Source organism: Mobula hypostoma, chromosome 7 (assembly GCF_963921235.1).
Source record: "Mobula hypostoma chromosome 7, sMobHyp1.1, whole genome shotgun sequence".
NCBI classification, from domain to species: Eukaryota; Metazoa; Chordata; class Chondrichthyes; order Myliobatiformes; family Myliobatidae; genus Mobula; species Mobula hypostoma.
In genome coordinates this window covers 168,142,140-168,156,888 of record NC_086103.1, presented here as the reverse complement: position 1 = coordinate 168,156,888, position 14,749 = coordinate 168,142,140, and the positions used below count along the sequence as shown (strand labels likewise).

At 44.9% G+C, this 14,749-nt stretch overlaps 1 protein-coding gene across 1 annotated transcript; it reads left to right on the top strand.

Moving 5' to 3' along the window:
- Positions 1-1,630: 1,630 nt before the first annotated feature.
- Positions 1,631-4,548, top strand: LOC134349737 (macrophage-expressed gene 1 protein-like). Its single transcript, XM_063054517.1, has one exon. It carries the CDS (start codon positions 1,685-1,687, stop codon positions 3,851-3,853), a length of 2,169 nt encoding a protein of 722 aa, XP_062910587.1. The 5' UTR covers positions 1,631-1,684; the 3' UTR covers positions 3,854-4,548.
- The last annotated feature ends 10,201 nt before the right edge of the window (positions 4,549-14,749 follow it).

Sequence of the window (14,749 nt, the reverse complement as noted above, 5' to 3'; positions counted from 1 at the left end):
GGTGTCTGCGGAGACAAGTATTTCAGGTTATATACTGCATACATTCTCTGATAATAAATAGAACCAATTGAGCGTTCACCCTCTCAATGAGAATGATCTTAGGAATTAAAGGGAGGATGAGGAGGAATTTCTTTAGATGGAGGGTGGTGAACCTGTGGAGTTCATGGCCAACGATGGCAAGTCATTGGGTATATTTGCTGTGGGGGTTGATAGTTTCTTGATTATTCATCATCAAGTTTATGTACCGTGTCATATGATGTGGGCAATCATGGTCTTTGACCATGATTGTTCTTGGCAATTTTTTCGACAGAAGTAGTTTGCCATTGTCTTCTTCTGGGCAGTGTCTTTACAAGACGGGTGACCCCAGCCATTATCAATAGTCTTCAGAGATTGTCTGCCTGGTTTCAGTGGTTGCATAACTAGGATTTGTAATATGCACCAGCTGCTCATATGACCATTCACCACCTGCTCCTGTGGCTTCATGTGCCCCTGACTGGAGTGGGGTAGAGGGCTAAGCAGGCGTTACACCTTGCCCAAGGGTGACCTGCAGACTAGCGGAGGGAAAAGAGCCCTATATGTCTTATAAACGCAAACAACAGGAATTCTGCAGATGCTGGAAATTCAAGCAACATACATCAAAGTTGCTGGTGAACGCAGCAGACCAGACAGCACCTGTAGGAAGAGGTGCAGTCGATGTTTCAGGCCGAGACCCTTCGTCAGGACTAACTTTCAAATCCCTTCTTCACTCTTCCTTCAGTTAGTCCTGACGAAGGGTCTCGGTTTGAAACGTCGACTGCACCTCTTCTTAGAGATGCTGCTTGGCCTGCTGCGTTCACCAGCAACTTTGATGTATGTTGCCTATATGTCTTATGGTCTTATGATGCTTCTTTTTTATCTGACAGGATTGGAAAGGGCTGCAGAGGTTCCTCAAACTCAGACAAAACCTATTCCATGTGACTGAATTATTTCTGCTTCTTAGAGTCATAGAGTCACAGAAACATGGTCTTTGGTCCATCTAGTCTGTGTCAAGCTATTAATCTGCCTAATCCCATTGACCTGCACCTGGACAAAAGCCCTCCATACCTCTTCCATCCATGTACCTATATAAATTTCTCTTAAATGTTGAAGTTGAACCAGTATCCACCACTTTTGCTGGCAGCTTGTTCCACACTCTCACCTCCCTCTGAGTGAAGACATTCCCCCTCATGTTCCCCATAAACAGTTCACCATTTACCCTTAACCCATGACCTCCAGCTCTCACCTCACCCAACCTTGGAGGAAAAAGCCGACTTGAATTTCCTCCATCATATCCCTTATAGTTTTGTAGACCTCTATCAAAATATCCCTCATTCTCTTATGTTCAAAGGAATAAGGTCCTGTGTAAAGTCACAGGATTGGTGTAATGGCTTCTCCTGTTGGTATGTTTGACAGGTGATTTTCTGATCTCTACTCCTATCTGTTGTTTGTACAGTGAGAGTGAGAGCTAACTTTCAATTTCAAACAGAAGCAGTAAGAGATTCTGACTAATTATTAAGTTATGCACACTTTGGAACTTCCCCTGTATAATTTCATTGTGACGCAAGATCACGGGACTGAAAGAGGAAGAAGCCTGCTAATAAATAGAAAACTATTAGTATCAGTAGCTCACAAGCCAGGAGACCTGACCGTGTAATGAGGTGAGAGGATGCAATCCTTAAAGATATCTCTGGTTTTGGCCCATGCGCTTCTTTGCGTTCTCTCAGTGAGGGCAACAGACAACAGCCTTCGAGAGCCAAGTGGAGATGGTTTGTTAAACTGTAGGAAACAGCAAAGCTTGACAGCTCTTGAGGTTCTGCCTGGAGGGGGCTGGGACAACCTGCGGAACCTCGACCGAGGTCGAGTAATGAACATCAGCTACTCACAGTGCAAGACCAGTGAGGATGGGGAATACTTTATCCCAGACCAGGTCTACGTGGTACCCCGGAAGCAGACCAGCTTGGATATTGTGTCAGATATGATGAACAGCTGGATGGATTACAAAAGCACCACCAGTGCCTCGGTCAACTCTGATGTGTCCTTCCTCTCTATCCTGAATGCAAAATTCTCCGCCAGTTTTGAGAGGATCAAGACTCATCAGGTGCGGGACAGCAGCATGACCACCAGAATCCAGGTGAGGAACTTAATGTACCAGGTCAAATCCATACCCAACTTCAAGCTGGATGTGGGCTTCAAGCAGCAGCTGATTGAGATTGCCAACCACATTGAGAACAACCAGACCAGGGCTGCCGATTACTACGCCCAGTTACTTGTTCTTAACTATGGGACCCATGTCCTGACTAGTGTGGACGCTGGCGCTAGCCTGGTGCAGGTGGACCAGGTCAAGTCCAGCTTTGTGTCCGACAGCTGGAGCCAGAGGTCGAGCATCACTGCTTCGGCAGGAGCCACCTTCTTCCACACGGTGAACGTGGGCCTGAGCAGTCACGTGGAGAGCACCGATCAGTTCACCAGGCACTACGTGGGCAACAGGACGCACTCGCGGATCGAAAGTCACGGCGGAGTGCCCTTTTACCCTGGAATCACCCTGCAGAAGTGGCAGCAGGAAATCACCAACCAGCTGGTGGCCATCGACAGGAGTGGGCAGCCCCTCGACTTCTTTGTCACCCCAGCCAACCTACCCGAGCTGCCGAAACCCACGGTGACCAAGCTCTCCCGGGCTATCAAGAGGGCCATCGATCTCTACTACACCGTTAACGTCCACCCGGGCTGTGTGGATATCAAGTCAACCAACTTCAATTTCCAGGCCAACGTCGACGATGGCTCCTGTAAGGGGGTAGGCACCAATTTCACCTTTGGCGGTGTCTACCAGGAGTGTACCCCTGTGTCAGGACCAGGCGCTCAGTCACTGTGTCAGTCCCTGGCCCAGAAGAACCCGCTGACCGGGGCTTTCAGCTGCCCTCCTGGTTACTCGGCCATTCATCTGCACTCGGGCCAAAGGGAGGAGGGTCTCAGCCGGTACGAGTGTCACCGCCACTGCCACTCCTGTTGGGTTGTAGCGAGGTGCTGCAAGGATGTGTGTGGTGATGTTTATTACGTGAACAGGGCCCGCTTTGAGTCGTACTGGTGCGCAGCGACGCCCGGCACCACTGTGCCCCAGAACAGCGGCTACCTCTTTGGCGGCCTCTACAGCTCCAAGTCCAGCAACCCGGTGACCCAGGGACACTCGTGCCCCGCGGCCTTCTACCCCCTGCGGCTCTTCCAGCACCTGCAGGTCTGTGTGAGTGAGGACTATGAGATGGGCCTCCGCTACTCGCTGCCCTTTGGCGGCTTCTTCAGCTGTGAGGCAGGCAACCCGCTGGCTGAGCCGGCTCAGAACCCAGACAGGGCCACTGCTTATCCCAAGCGCTGTCCAGAAGGTTACAGCCAGCACCTGGCTAGTATCAGTGACAGCTGCCAGATCCTGTACTGTGTGAAGTCCGGCTCCTTTAATAATCTCAACCTGGCCCCCATCAACCTGCCCCCGTTCTTGCACCTTCCTCTGCTCACCACTGGCTCCACCAATACGGTGCTGGTCATGACCGAGTACCAGGAGCCTTGGGTGAAGGACACAGCCACCAATATGTGGAGAGTGGTCCCCATCTCGGATGCCCGCAACTTGTTTGACACCGGTCACTCCAGAGGACCCGGGGTGGTGGTGGGCATCTCCATTACCATCACTCTGGCCTTGATTGGCATAGTCAGCCTCACCTTCTATGCCAGGAAGCGCTGGAGGAAACGTGGGTACCAGGCTGTGGAACAGGAACGCCTGATAACTCCCATATCCAGCTCTGAGCAAGCAGAGAGCCAGGAGTCCTCTCTTTCAAACACCGAGGCCTGAGACCCAGTGGATTCAGGCTAGCTCCTTGACCACAGCTGGGGTAAGGATCACCTAACCTTCCTACACTGCCCCTTGCAATGGAACAAATCACTCAGCAGTATATAGAAATAAATCTCAGGGATTAATTTGAATTTAAATCTTGGTGAAGTGAAAAGGGCTGGGTTATTTACTCAAGGAAAAACAGCCAGAGAGAGTAAAGTGACTGGGTGGAATGCCTCAGGGCCGGGATGAGGAAAGTGAGGTTAGACTACATTAGAAATTAAGGGATTGGGAATGAAATTGAGGAGTGATATTAAACTGCTGGGTATAATAAAGGAAACCATTTTGGTCTCGACGAACACATATTAAATGGGCTGTTTCTAATCGGAAAGTTTATGTGATTTGAACTGTAATTTCTCAAATCTATGATGTAATGATGAATAAATGTCAAGATCTGTGGTGTTTTTGTAGCCCTTTGAACAAAACAAAGAACTGCATTTCCTTATCTGCCCATCATGTCCCTCTGGTGTTCCTTTCTTCTTCCCTTTCTTCCATGGTCTTCCACCCTCTCCTTTCAGATTCCCCCTTCTCCAGCCCTTTAGCTCTTTCATCTATCAACTTCCCAGCTCTTTACTTCACCCCCTCCCGGTTTCACCTGTCACCCACCACCTTGTACTTCTTCCTCCCCTCCTCCCACCTTCCTACCCTGACTGCTCTTCCTTTCCAGTCCTGTTGAGAGGTCTCAGCCCGAAATGTTTACTCTTTCTCAGAGATGTTGCCTGGCCTGCTGAATTCCTCCAGCACTTTTTGTGTGTTGCTTTGGATTTCCAGCAAGCTGCAGATTTTCTGGTGTTTGTAAAACAAAATGTAATGTTTTATGATCCATCCATTAATTCATAGTCATGGTCATAGTCATACTTCATTGATCCCGTGGGAAATTGGTTTAATGCAAATAGCATTGCTGGTAATTTTATTAATCATATTAACAGGCACCGTGTATTGAGTGTAATTTTAACTCTGTTTAATACCACTGTAACCTGGAGAGATAATAAACAATAAAGCATTAATATTTATTTGTGGTGTTTTTACTAATTAAAATTGAGCCGGATATATTTGAAGTTTTTCAACAACATGTTCTGCTCACATGGTATCCTCTGTACAGTAGTGGTTAATATGATAATATTGCAGCTCGGGACATCCGAGTTCGGAGTCCAATTCCGACGCGGTCCCCAAGAAGTTTGCATATCCTTCCCGTGACTGCGTGGATTTCCTCCGGGTGCTCCAGTTTCCTTCCACTTTCCAAAGACGTACTGGTGAGTAGGTTAATCAGTCAATGTAGATTGCCTTGTGATGAGGCTAGGGTTAAGTAGGTGGGTCGCTGGGCAGCGTGATTCATCGGGCTTCTCTTGCAGTGAACAAGGATACTGTCTGATATAATGGTTGAAGAGCAGGGAGGAAGTCCCAGGCTGCTGAGGTGAAAAGACTCAATTTTAAACTCGAGTGTCATTAAAAAGAAAAACATCACAGATGCTGGGGAATTAGGAAAATAAATTCAGAAATATTGTTTATTCATTGATGTTATTTGACTGGCTCTGTCTTTATTGCCTTAGAGCAACAGAGTAATAGAGCAGAACAGCATAGCCCTTTGGCCCATTGAGTCGATGCTGACCACGGTGCCCACCCAGCTAATCCCAATTTCCTGCATTAAGCCCATATGCCTCTTGGCCCTTCCCAGCACACACCCTCAAGTACCCCTATGCAAGAATTTAGAGTGATAAAGTACTACAGCATACAAACAGGCCTCTTGGCCCATCGAGTCCATGCTAGCCTGTTCTTCTACCTTGTCCTACTGACCTGCACTCGGACCATATCACTCTGTACTCTTCCATCCAAGAACCAGCTCAAACTAAGCACAAGTTAGTGTGGTGGTTAGCTCAACGTTCTATAGTACGAGTGACTCGGGTTCAATTCTCACTGCTGACGGTAAGGAGTTTGTACGTTCTCCCCGTGAGCATGTGGGTTTTCTCCAGGTGCTCCAGTTTCCTCCCACCGTCCAAATTTGTACCAGTTTGTGGGTTATTTGAACTTTGTGAATTGTCCCGTGATTAGGCTAGGGTTAAATCAGGGTTGCTGGGTGGTGTGACTCGAAGGACGGGAGGGACCTTTTCCCCTCTGTACGATAGATAGGTAGATAAACAAATGAATAAATAAATAAATAGAATGAAATTTCTCCTGAGTTACAATTGACGCCGCATTTGCCACTTTGTAATAATACCATTGAACCCACCTCAATCAATCCCACCTTAAACTTAAATATACACATGTTACGTACCTCATGGATATCTTGTGACTGCGTTATGACCATGATGTAATTGAGTAGCTGATGAGCACGGTGTAATGGTTGTTTGGAGGTCACATGACATAAATGTCCTGCCGATGTGAGGTCAAGTGATGACATGTTCACCATGGGTATAAAAGGGAGACCCCTGGTGACGCAGTTAGGTTTTCAGTTTAAATCGTCAGTCAGATACTCCCGCTATGCTGCGTATTCGTCCCATGACGCAGTTTTGTTTTAAAACGGAGTGTTACTTCCTATTGTAAGGCTCAGAAGTGTTGTGCCGGCAGTTTCACCAATAGCTGCCAGATTTGTTGGTGTACCTTTTCAGTAATATTGGAGAGTGAAGACATTACTAAAGTACGGAACCTGAAGGAGTCGAGTAAAGCTGATATCGTTCTGGGGTATTGGAGGGGATCGACCATTATCGAATCTTCTTTCAAGAAAGAGTGATCTGCGTGAGACAACCTCTGCTAAAGAAGAAAAGGTTGTGCAGTGTCTATTCTACAGAGAAAAAGGTCAGTCCCTTTAAACTGTTTTATTTCCGTCGTCGTGAATCCTGTGGACAAGTGGGTTCCGGCTGGGATCAGCAGTAACGTCAATTCTTCGAGAAATTCTTTACTTCAGGAAAGTCTCTCCTAATTGACTGTATAAATCTCTTGGACCTTTGAATTTACCATTCTAAGAACTGTGTTTGAGTTTACCACTTTAAGAACTGTGTTTGAATTTACCACTTTAAGAACTGTTTTTGCATTTACTGCTTTAAGAAATAGTACTGAGTGGCGGTTTGTTAAGTGGTCGCATAGCAGTTAACTTCTGGTTAAATTAGTCATTTGAATATTTTTCGCTATTGATGATCAGAGTTTAATAAATGTTTGTTTGTTTTTATAAACCCTGACTCAATTGATATATTCATTGTTGACAGTCACATGACACACACTATATCTACAGCTCAGCATTATTCAATGATATTTATTTGTCATGATACAAATACACACCAGATACCTGTTTTCCCCATCACCAGAAGACGATGGATCATCGACAGGATTCACAACAACTGGAGTCCTGAGTTCAGTTCTGGCACCATCTGCGAGGAGTTTGGGAGATCAGAGATAAAGTTCTTCTCTAAGGAGTTCATATGTTCTCCCCGTGAGAGTGTGGGTTTCCTCCTGGTGTTCTGGTTTTCTCTCACATACAGGGTATTTCTTTAGAGTTACAGTACAGAGTAGGCCCTGCTAGCCCTTTGTGCCACACTGGCCATCAACCCCTGATTTAATCTTAGACTAATCACAAGGCAATTTACAATGATCAATTAACCTACGAACCATACGTCATTGTAAATTTATTAAGATGTTGTTAGATAGGTGGGTTGCTGGGTGTGGTGCATCTCTTTGCACCGGAAGGGCCTGTTCCACAATACGTCTCTAAATAAATAAAGAAACAAACAACATGGAAATACTTCCTTTGGCTGGAACTCACAAGCCCGGAACGTCTATTTCTCAGGACAACAGCAGCAGGCAAATAGGGGCAACATTATCGTCATTTTCTCCTCCAAAGTATGTCACATACTGGCTTACGTACTTATTGCAACTCAGGAGATGGTTTGATCATCAGGCCCATACCAGCTTCTAGCACCGTTCATTCTCATTTCTTTTTGCCATTTAGCTGCATAAGGGTTAACAAAAAAAAAGTTACCACGTCTTTGGAGTGTGGGAGGCAACGGAAGGAAACCACAGAGTCACGAGGACAGTTGCATTCTTGAATCAGGCCGCACCCAAGGACCGCACTGAATCCAGGAAGCTGCAGCTAAACAGCAAGAGGGCACCGTGATTTGCAATCACACTCAGTGGCCACTTTGTTAGGTACACCTGCTCATGAATGTAAATATCTAATCAGCCAATCATGTGGCAGCAACTCAATGCAGAAGAGCATGCAGACATGATCAGGAGGTTCAGTTATTGTTCAGACCAAACATCAGAATAGGAATAAAATGTGATCTAAGTGACTTTGCCCATGGAATGATTGTTGGTGCCAGACAGGGTGGTTTGAGTATCTCAGAAAATCTGATCTACTAGGATTTACATGCACAGTAATCTGTAGATCTTACAGAGAAACAAAAAAAAAATGCAGTGAGTGGCAGTTCTGTGGGTGAAAACACCTTGTTAATGGGAAAGGATAGAGAATGGCCAGACTAGTTCAAGCTGACAGGAAGGCAACAGGAATAACCACACATTACAACAGTAGTGTGCAGAAGAGCATCTCTAAATGCATAACACACCGAACCTTGAAGTGGCTGGGCTACAGCAGCAGAAAACCATGAACATACACCCAGTGGCCACATTATTAGGTACCCAAGCTACTGAGTGTATTGCCTTCATTGTTGGGATGGATATCTGGAACTGAAATTAATGGCGAACTTTCACCACACGATCTGCAGCAGGTCAAGAAGAAAGCCAACAATCACCATTTTGAGGTTCATAGAAAAATTTTCAAGTTGTGCCACAGAAGGAAGTCATTTTAAAAGATCTACTTTATATATATTCTCCCTTCTGTTTTCTGTCAGGCATTATCTTCAATTTCCCCTCATGTTCCCCTTTAACAGTTCACCTTTCACCCTTAACTCATGATCTCCAGCTCTCATCTCACCCAACCTTAGAGGAAAAAGCCTACTTACATTTCCTCTATCCATACCCCTTATAGTTTTGTAGACTCTATCAAAATATCCCTCATTCTCTTATGTTCAGGGGAATAAGGATCTGTGTAAAGTCACAGGATTGGTGTAATGGCTTCTCCTGTTGGTATGTTTGACCAGTGATTTCATGACCTCTACTCCTATCTGTTGTTTGTACAAAGTGAGATATGGTTGAATGAGAGTTAACTTTCAATTTCAAACAGAAGCAGTAGGAGATTCTGACTAATTACACTGGACAAGAAAGATTTTGTTTCCTGAATACCTTCAGGTGTATCTTATGAATTTTGGGCTACTGATCAGGAAAATCACCATGAAATTTCCCTATCACGCACTATTTTTAATAAACTTATGTTTATTATTTCAATTCATAATTCAAGTCCATTAAAATGTTGCCTAGAATGTACGCTGGAAAGTTTCCTATGTCATGGTCCAGATCTGGGTCTCTTTAAATTTACTTTGTTTATGTTACGATCCGGACCGTTGACTCCCTGTTTCCTTTTGGTTCCCTGTTTTTCCATGTCCCTCGGCCTTAGTGATTAGAGGCAATTTACTGTCTGCTGAACCGGTAGTTTATAGTCTCCGGCTTTCAGCTGTTCAGTGCGGGAGCGTTTGCAAATTCACCAAGGTACGGCGTGCCAATGTCATCTGGCCGTAGCAAGCCTAGTCTCCGCCTGAAGCGAGTGCCAGTAATTCACCTTTCCTCACCGGAGCAACCCTGTCAAGTTATCCTGCCAAAGCAAGCCTGCAAAGTTTCCTCACCGAGGTGGGTCCGTCAGTTAACCTGCCGTAGGGAATCAAGAACCGCTGCCTACTGTTCCCGGGTTGAGTTGAGAGCTCACCACTACCTGGCGGCATCCACGTACTGAGTCAAGTCCTGGCCCTGGCGACATCCACGTACCGAGTTAAGTCCCGGCCCTGGCGGCATCCAAGTTCCGAGTCAAGACCCAGCCCTGGGGGGGCGTCACGTGATGACATAGGATTGAGACGTGTAAATCCAGCTCTCCTGTAAAAAAATCACCAAAGTACCGTTTAAACAAAGTAAAGTTAATAAATTCTTTCCGAAAACTACTTATAAACTTCGTAAGACTACTCTACGATATGCCTTGTAAACCGCAACAGAAGAAGTCTGTTGTTGTGAAGTCGCTGCGAGATGGGAAGAAAAGAGGGCCTACTGCAGCGATGGAGCCTCGGATTCAGGTTGGATCCCCTTCAGAGGAGACGCATTTTATCTCTGGCGTAGAAGAATGGGGAGCAATGGCAGCGGTAGCGGTCTCTCGGAAGAAGATGCCGGAATTGCGCATGCGCAAAGTAGTACGCATGCGCAAATCGACACAATTTAAACTACAAGAACCGACGGCCACTGCCACTGAAAGTGACTGAGAGTCAGAATTGGATATCGCAGAGAATACAGATGAAGAAGAGGAGAAAGAACTGGAAGAGACTGGAAGTAAAGGAGACGACGGAGACATTAGAGAGGCTTTATTGCAATTAACGGCTGAACTAATTAAATTAAGAACAGAGCTTAGAGACGTGAAGATGTGCTATGATAAAGCTATGAAAAGACAGGATAAATAAAATGGATAAGAAACTTCAGAAGATGGAAAGAACAATGGAGCATATTAACAATAGAGTGGAAAAAACAGAAAATAATGTTCTTGTCTGGAACACGGAAAGAAATCGACTATTGGAGAAAGTGGACGTGTTGGAAAATTTTAGTAGACGTAATAACATTAAAATTGTTGGTCTTAAAGAAGGTATAGAGGGAGATAATCCAATAGAATTTTTTCAAAGATGGATCCCGAAAACCTTGCAAATGAAAGAGGAAGACCGATCAATTGAAATTGAGTGGGTACATAAAGCTTTAAGACCAAAACCACAAGATGACCAATATCCACGATCAATTTTAATAAAATTCTTAAGATTTCAAGACAAAGAAAGGATTCTATAGGTGGCTGCCCAAGCTGCCAAGAAGAGAAAAGGGCCACTGATGATAGAAGGGAAGAAAATTTTTTTCTACCCTGACATAAGTTATAAACTTTTGAAGAGAAGGAAGAAATTTAATCCAGTGAAAAAAGCCCTATGGGATCACGGTTATCAATTTATATTGCGTTGTCCTGCAAGCTTGAAGATTTTTTTGCCTGGTGGAGAAAAAAGATTTTTTGACGATTATCAGAAAGCGGAGGAGTTTGTGCGAGATTCTTTGAATATTCACTAGATACAAGAACAAACTTAGGGGAGCGAGATGGATTGAAGATGAAGACTGGATCAAGGATTAGGCCTGTTGAATTTTTAGGTGGATGAATATATAATTATATTATTAATTATATGAGGGAGGGGAAGAAAGGTTAAAATTTGAGGAATATTAGCTGGGAATAATAACATCAATTTTTTTCTATATATATATAATTTTTTGTTACGGGGAGCTGGAAGAAACACTGACCAATCGCTACGTTATTCATGTGTGCAAGTGTGGCAATAGCCACGACCCGCACAATGGAGGGGGGTAGTGTTGTGTATCTTTTCATTCACAACATTAGTGGGGGGGTATTTTGCTTTTTCTTTTTTTGTATCTTATCTATCTTTTTTTTCTTTTTGCCTGGATGATTGGGAGGGAAACACATAGCAACATCGTGAAGTTCAAAGAGATTCCCCAGGGAACTATGAGAGTTGAGAAGCTAAGTAATGTTTTAGATTTTAAGAGATAAATATGTAACATTTTTGAATAATTGGAGCCCTTATTTATAGCTCCGATGATGAAGATCTTGGTTCCTTGGGGGAAAGTAACAAATATATATTAAATTTATTTTTATTCCATGGACCATGTGCAAACCTTCCAATATTCAGGCGGTTCCTTTTTTTTTTCTTTTTTTCTTTTCTTTTTAGGTAGGAGTATATATCGGGGGGGAGGGTAGAATTTTTTTTTTCTCATGTATCACTTTGAAAACTCAGTAAAAATTATATTAAAAAAAAGTCCCGGCCCTGGCGGCATCCAAGTACCGAATCAAGTCCCGGGCCTGGTGGCATCCAAGTACCGAGTCAAGTCCCGGTCCTGGCGGCATCCAAGTTCTGAGTCAAGTCCCGGCCCTGGCGGCATCCAAGTTCCGAGTCAAGTCCTGGTCCTGGCGGCATCCAAGTTCCGAGTCAAGTCCTGGCCCTGGCGGTCTGTGATTCCTGTCCTACCCCCCTGTCTGAATCCTTTCTCTGCCCCTCTCGCCTCTAGCCCTTATCTGCAGCCCTCACCTGCACCTCAGTCTAGTCCTATCGCCAGAGCTAGATAGGTACTGTCTGGTGTTCTTTCTTGTTGGTCTTGTACTGTCCTCGCCTCCGTGGGGTAGGTCTGGCCGTCTTGCCGTTGCCCCACGGGGGGTCCTGTCTTGTCTTGTCTTGTCCTCGTCTCCGTGGGGTAAGTCAGGCCATCTTGCCGTTGCCCTGCGGTGGGGGTGTGTCATGAGTCCCGGCCCTATGTCCTGTACCCAAGGAGGGGTCCCGGCTCTCAGTTCTGTGTATGTGTCCATGGTTCCATGTACCTGCTCTCCTGAGACCGAGGCTCTGTTTTTCCCTGTTCCTCCTTTCCCTAGCCCATGTCATGTCCATGCCTGGTTCTGGGGTCCGAGCTCGAGGCAAGACCCAGGTACTGGGTCCTTGCTAGTCTCTGGCTCGGAGTCCATACCATAGCCTCGTCATATCGCCTCTAATTTTGGGATCCGATTCCGTCCTAGCCCAATCCCTTAGTCCCAGCCTAGTCCTAGTCCTGAGTCCTTGTCCAGTTCGCTACTCCTGCTCCTGCCTTGCTCTCCTGGTATCGAACAATAAACTAAATCTAAGTAACCTCACAAGATGTGTCTTGCATTTGGGTCCACCCTTGCTCCCACTGTGGCACCCTATCTTGTCCAGGCATGCTTGGGCACGCTTAGAAGGCGCGGCTGCTGCATGGCAGGACAGGTTTTAGTAATAATTATCGGGTTCAGGACTGTAAGGATGGAATTTGCTATCACCAGGCACAAAAATTTCTATGAAGGATTTTGATATTTAAGACAGATGCTTCCCAGAATAACTGATGCCAAGATTAAGGAAAGCATTTTTATTGGTCCACAAATCAAACAGGTCATCAATGACAGGCAATTTGAAGAATTTCTAGTGGGACTGGAGAAAATCACATGGAAGGCATTCAAGGAAGTTGTTGAAATTTGTCTTGGCATCTACAGAGCACCAAACTAGATGCAGCTGGTTGAAAGCATGCTTCAAGCATATAAAGCCATGAAATGCAGCATGTCACTAAAGATTCATTTTCTGCATTCCTATTTAGACTTCTTCCCTGCAAATCTTGGTGCTGTCAGTGACGAGCATGGTGAAAGGTTTCACCAGGACATTGGAGAAAAGATACCAGGGCAACTGGGATCCAGCAATGCTGGTGAATTATTGTTGGACATTTAAGCAAGAAGCCTCAGACACTGGGTACAAATGAAAATCATGAACAAAATATTTTTAACTTAGTTGAACTATTGCTAAGCATCAGCACCATTATGCAATTAAACACATTATATTCAATAAAAGTTAATTTGTTGTTTCTCCAAATTCCTACGTGATACAAGTAGTCTGAAATTATATTTGTGTTCATCTTCAAGCAGTCTATCATAAACAAAAAAAATTCAGAGAAAGCAACACTTTTGAAAAAATTTGTTTTGCATTGTAAATATGTGTACTTTGGCACTTCCCCTGTATAATTTCATTTTGAAGCAGGGTCACGGAACTGCAAGAGGAAGAAGCCTGCTACAAAACAGGAAACCATTAGCATCAGTAGCTCACAAGCCAGGAGACCTCACCGTGTAATGAGGTGAGAGGATGCGCGGACATGGCAGACCAATTGAATAACTACTTTGGTTCTGTCTTCACTAAGGAGGACATAAGTAATCTTCCGGAAGTAGTAGGGGACAGAGGGTCTAGTGAGATGGAGGAACTGAGGGAAATACATGTTAGTAGGGAAGTGGTGTTAGGTAAATTGAAGGAATTAAAGGCAGATAAATCCCCAGGGCCAGATGGTCTGCATCCCAGAGTGCTTAAGGAAGTAGCCCAAGAAATAGTGGATGCATTAGTGATAATTTTTCAAAACTCTTTAGATTCTGGACTAGTTCCTGAGGATTGGAGGGTGGCTAATGTAACCCTGCTTTTTAAAAAAGGAGGGAGAGAGAAATCGGGGAATTATAGACCGGTTAGCCTAACATCGGTGGTGGAGAAAATGCTAGAGTCAGTTATCAAAGATGTGATAACAGCACATTTGGAAAGCAGTGAAATCATCGGACAAAGTCAGCATGGATTTGTGAAAGGAAAATCATGTCTGACGAATCTCATTGAATTTTTTGAGGATGTAACTTGTAGAGTGGATAGGGGAGAACCAGTGGATGTGGTACATTTGGATTTTCAAAAGGCTTTTGACAAGGTCCCACACAGGAGGTTAGTGTGCAAACTTAAAGCACACGGTATTGGGGGTATGGTATTGACGTTCTTTAGAGAATTGGTTGGCAGACAGGAAGCAAAGAGTGGGAATAAACGGGACCTTTTCAGAATGGCAGGCGGTGACTAGTGGGGTACCGCAAGGCTCAGTGCTGGGACCCCAGTTGTTTACAATATATATTAATAGCTTAGACGAGGGAATTAAGTGCAGCATCTCCAAGTTTGCGGATGACACGAAGCTGGGCGGCAGTGTTAGCTGTGAGGAGGATGCTAAGAGGATGCAGGGTGACTTGGATAGGTTAGGTGAGTGGGCAAATTCATGGCAGATGCAATTTAATGTGGATAAATGTGAGGTTATCCACTTTGGTGGCAAAAACAGGAACACAGATTATTATCTGAATGGTGGCCAATTAGGAAAAGGGGAGGTGCAACGAGACCT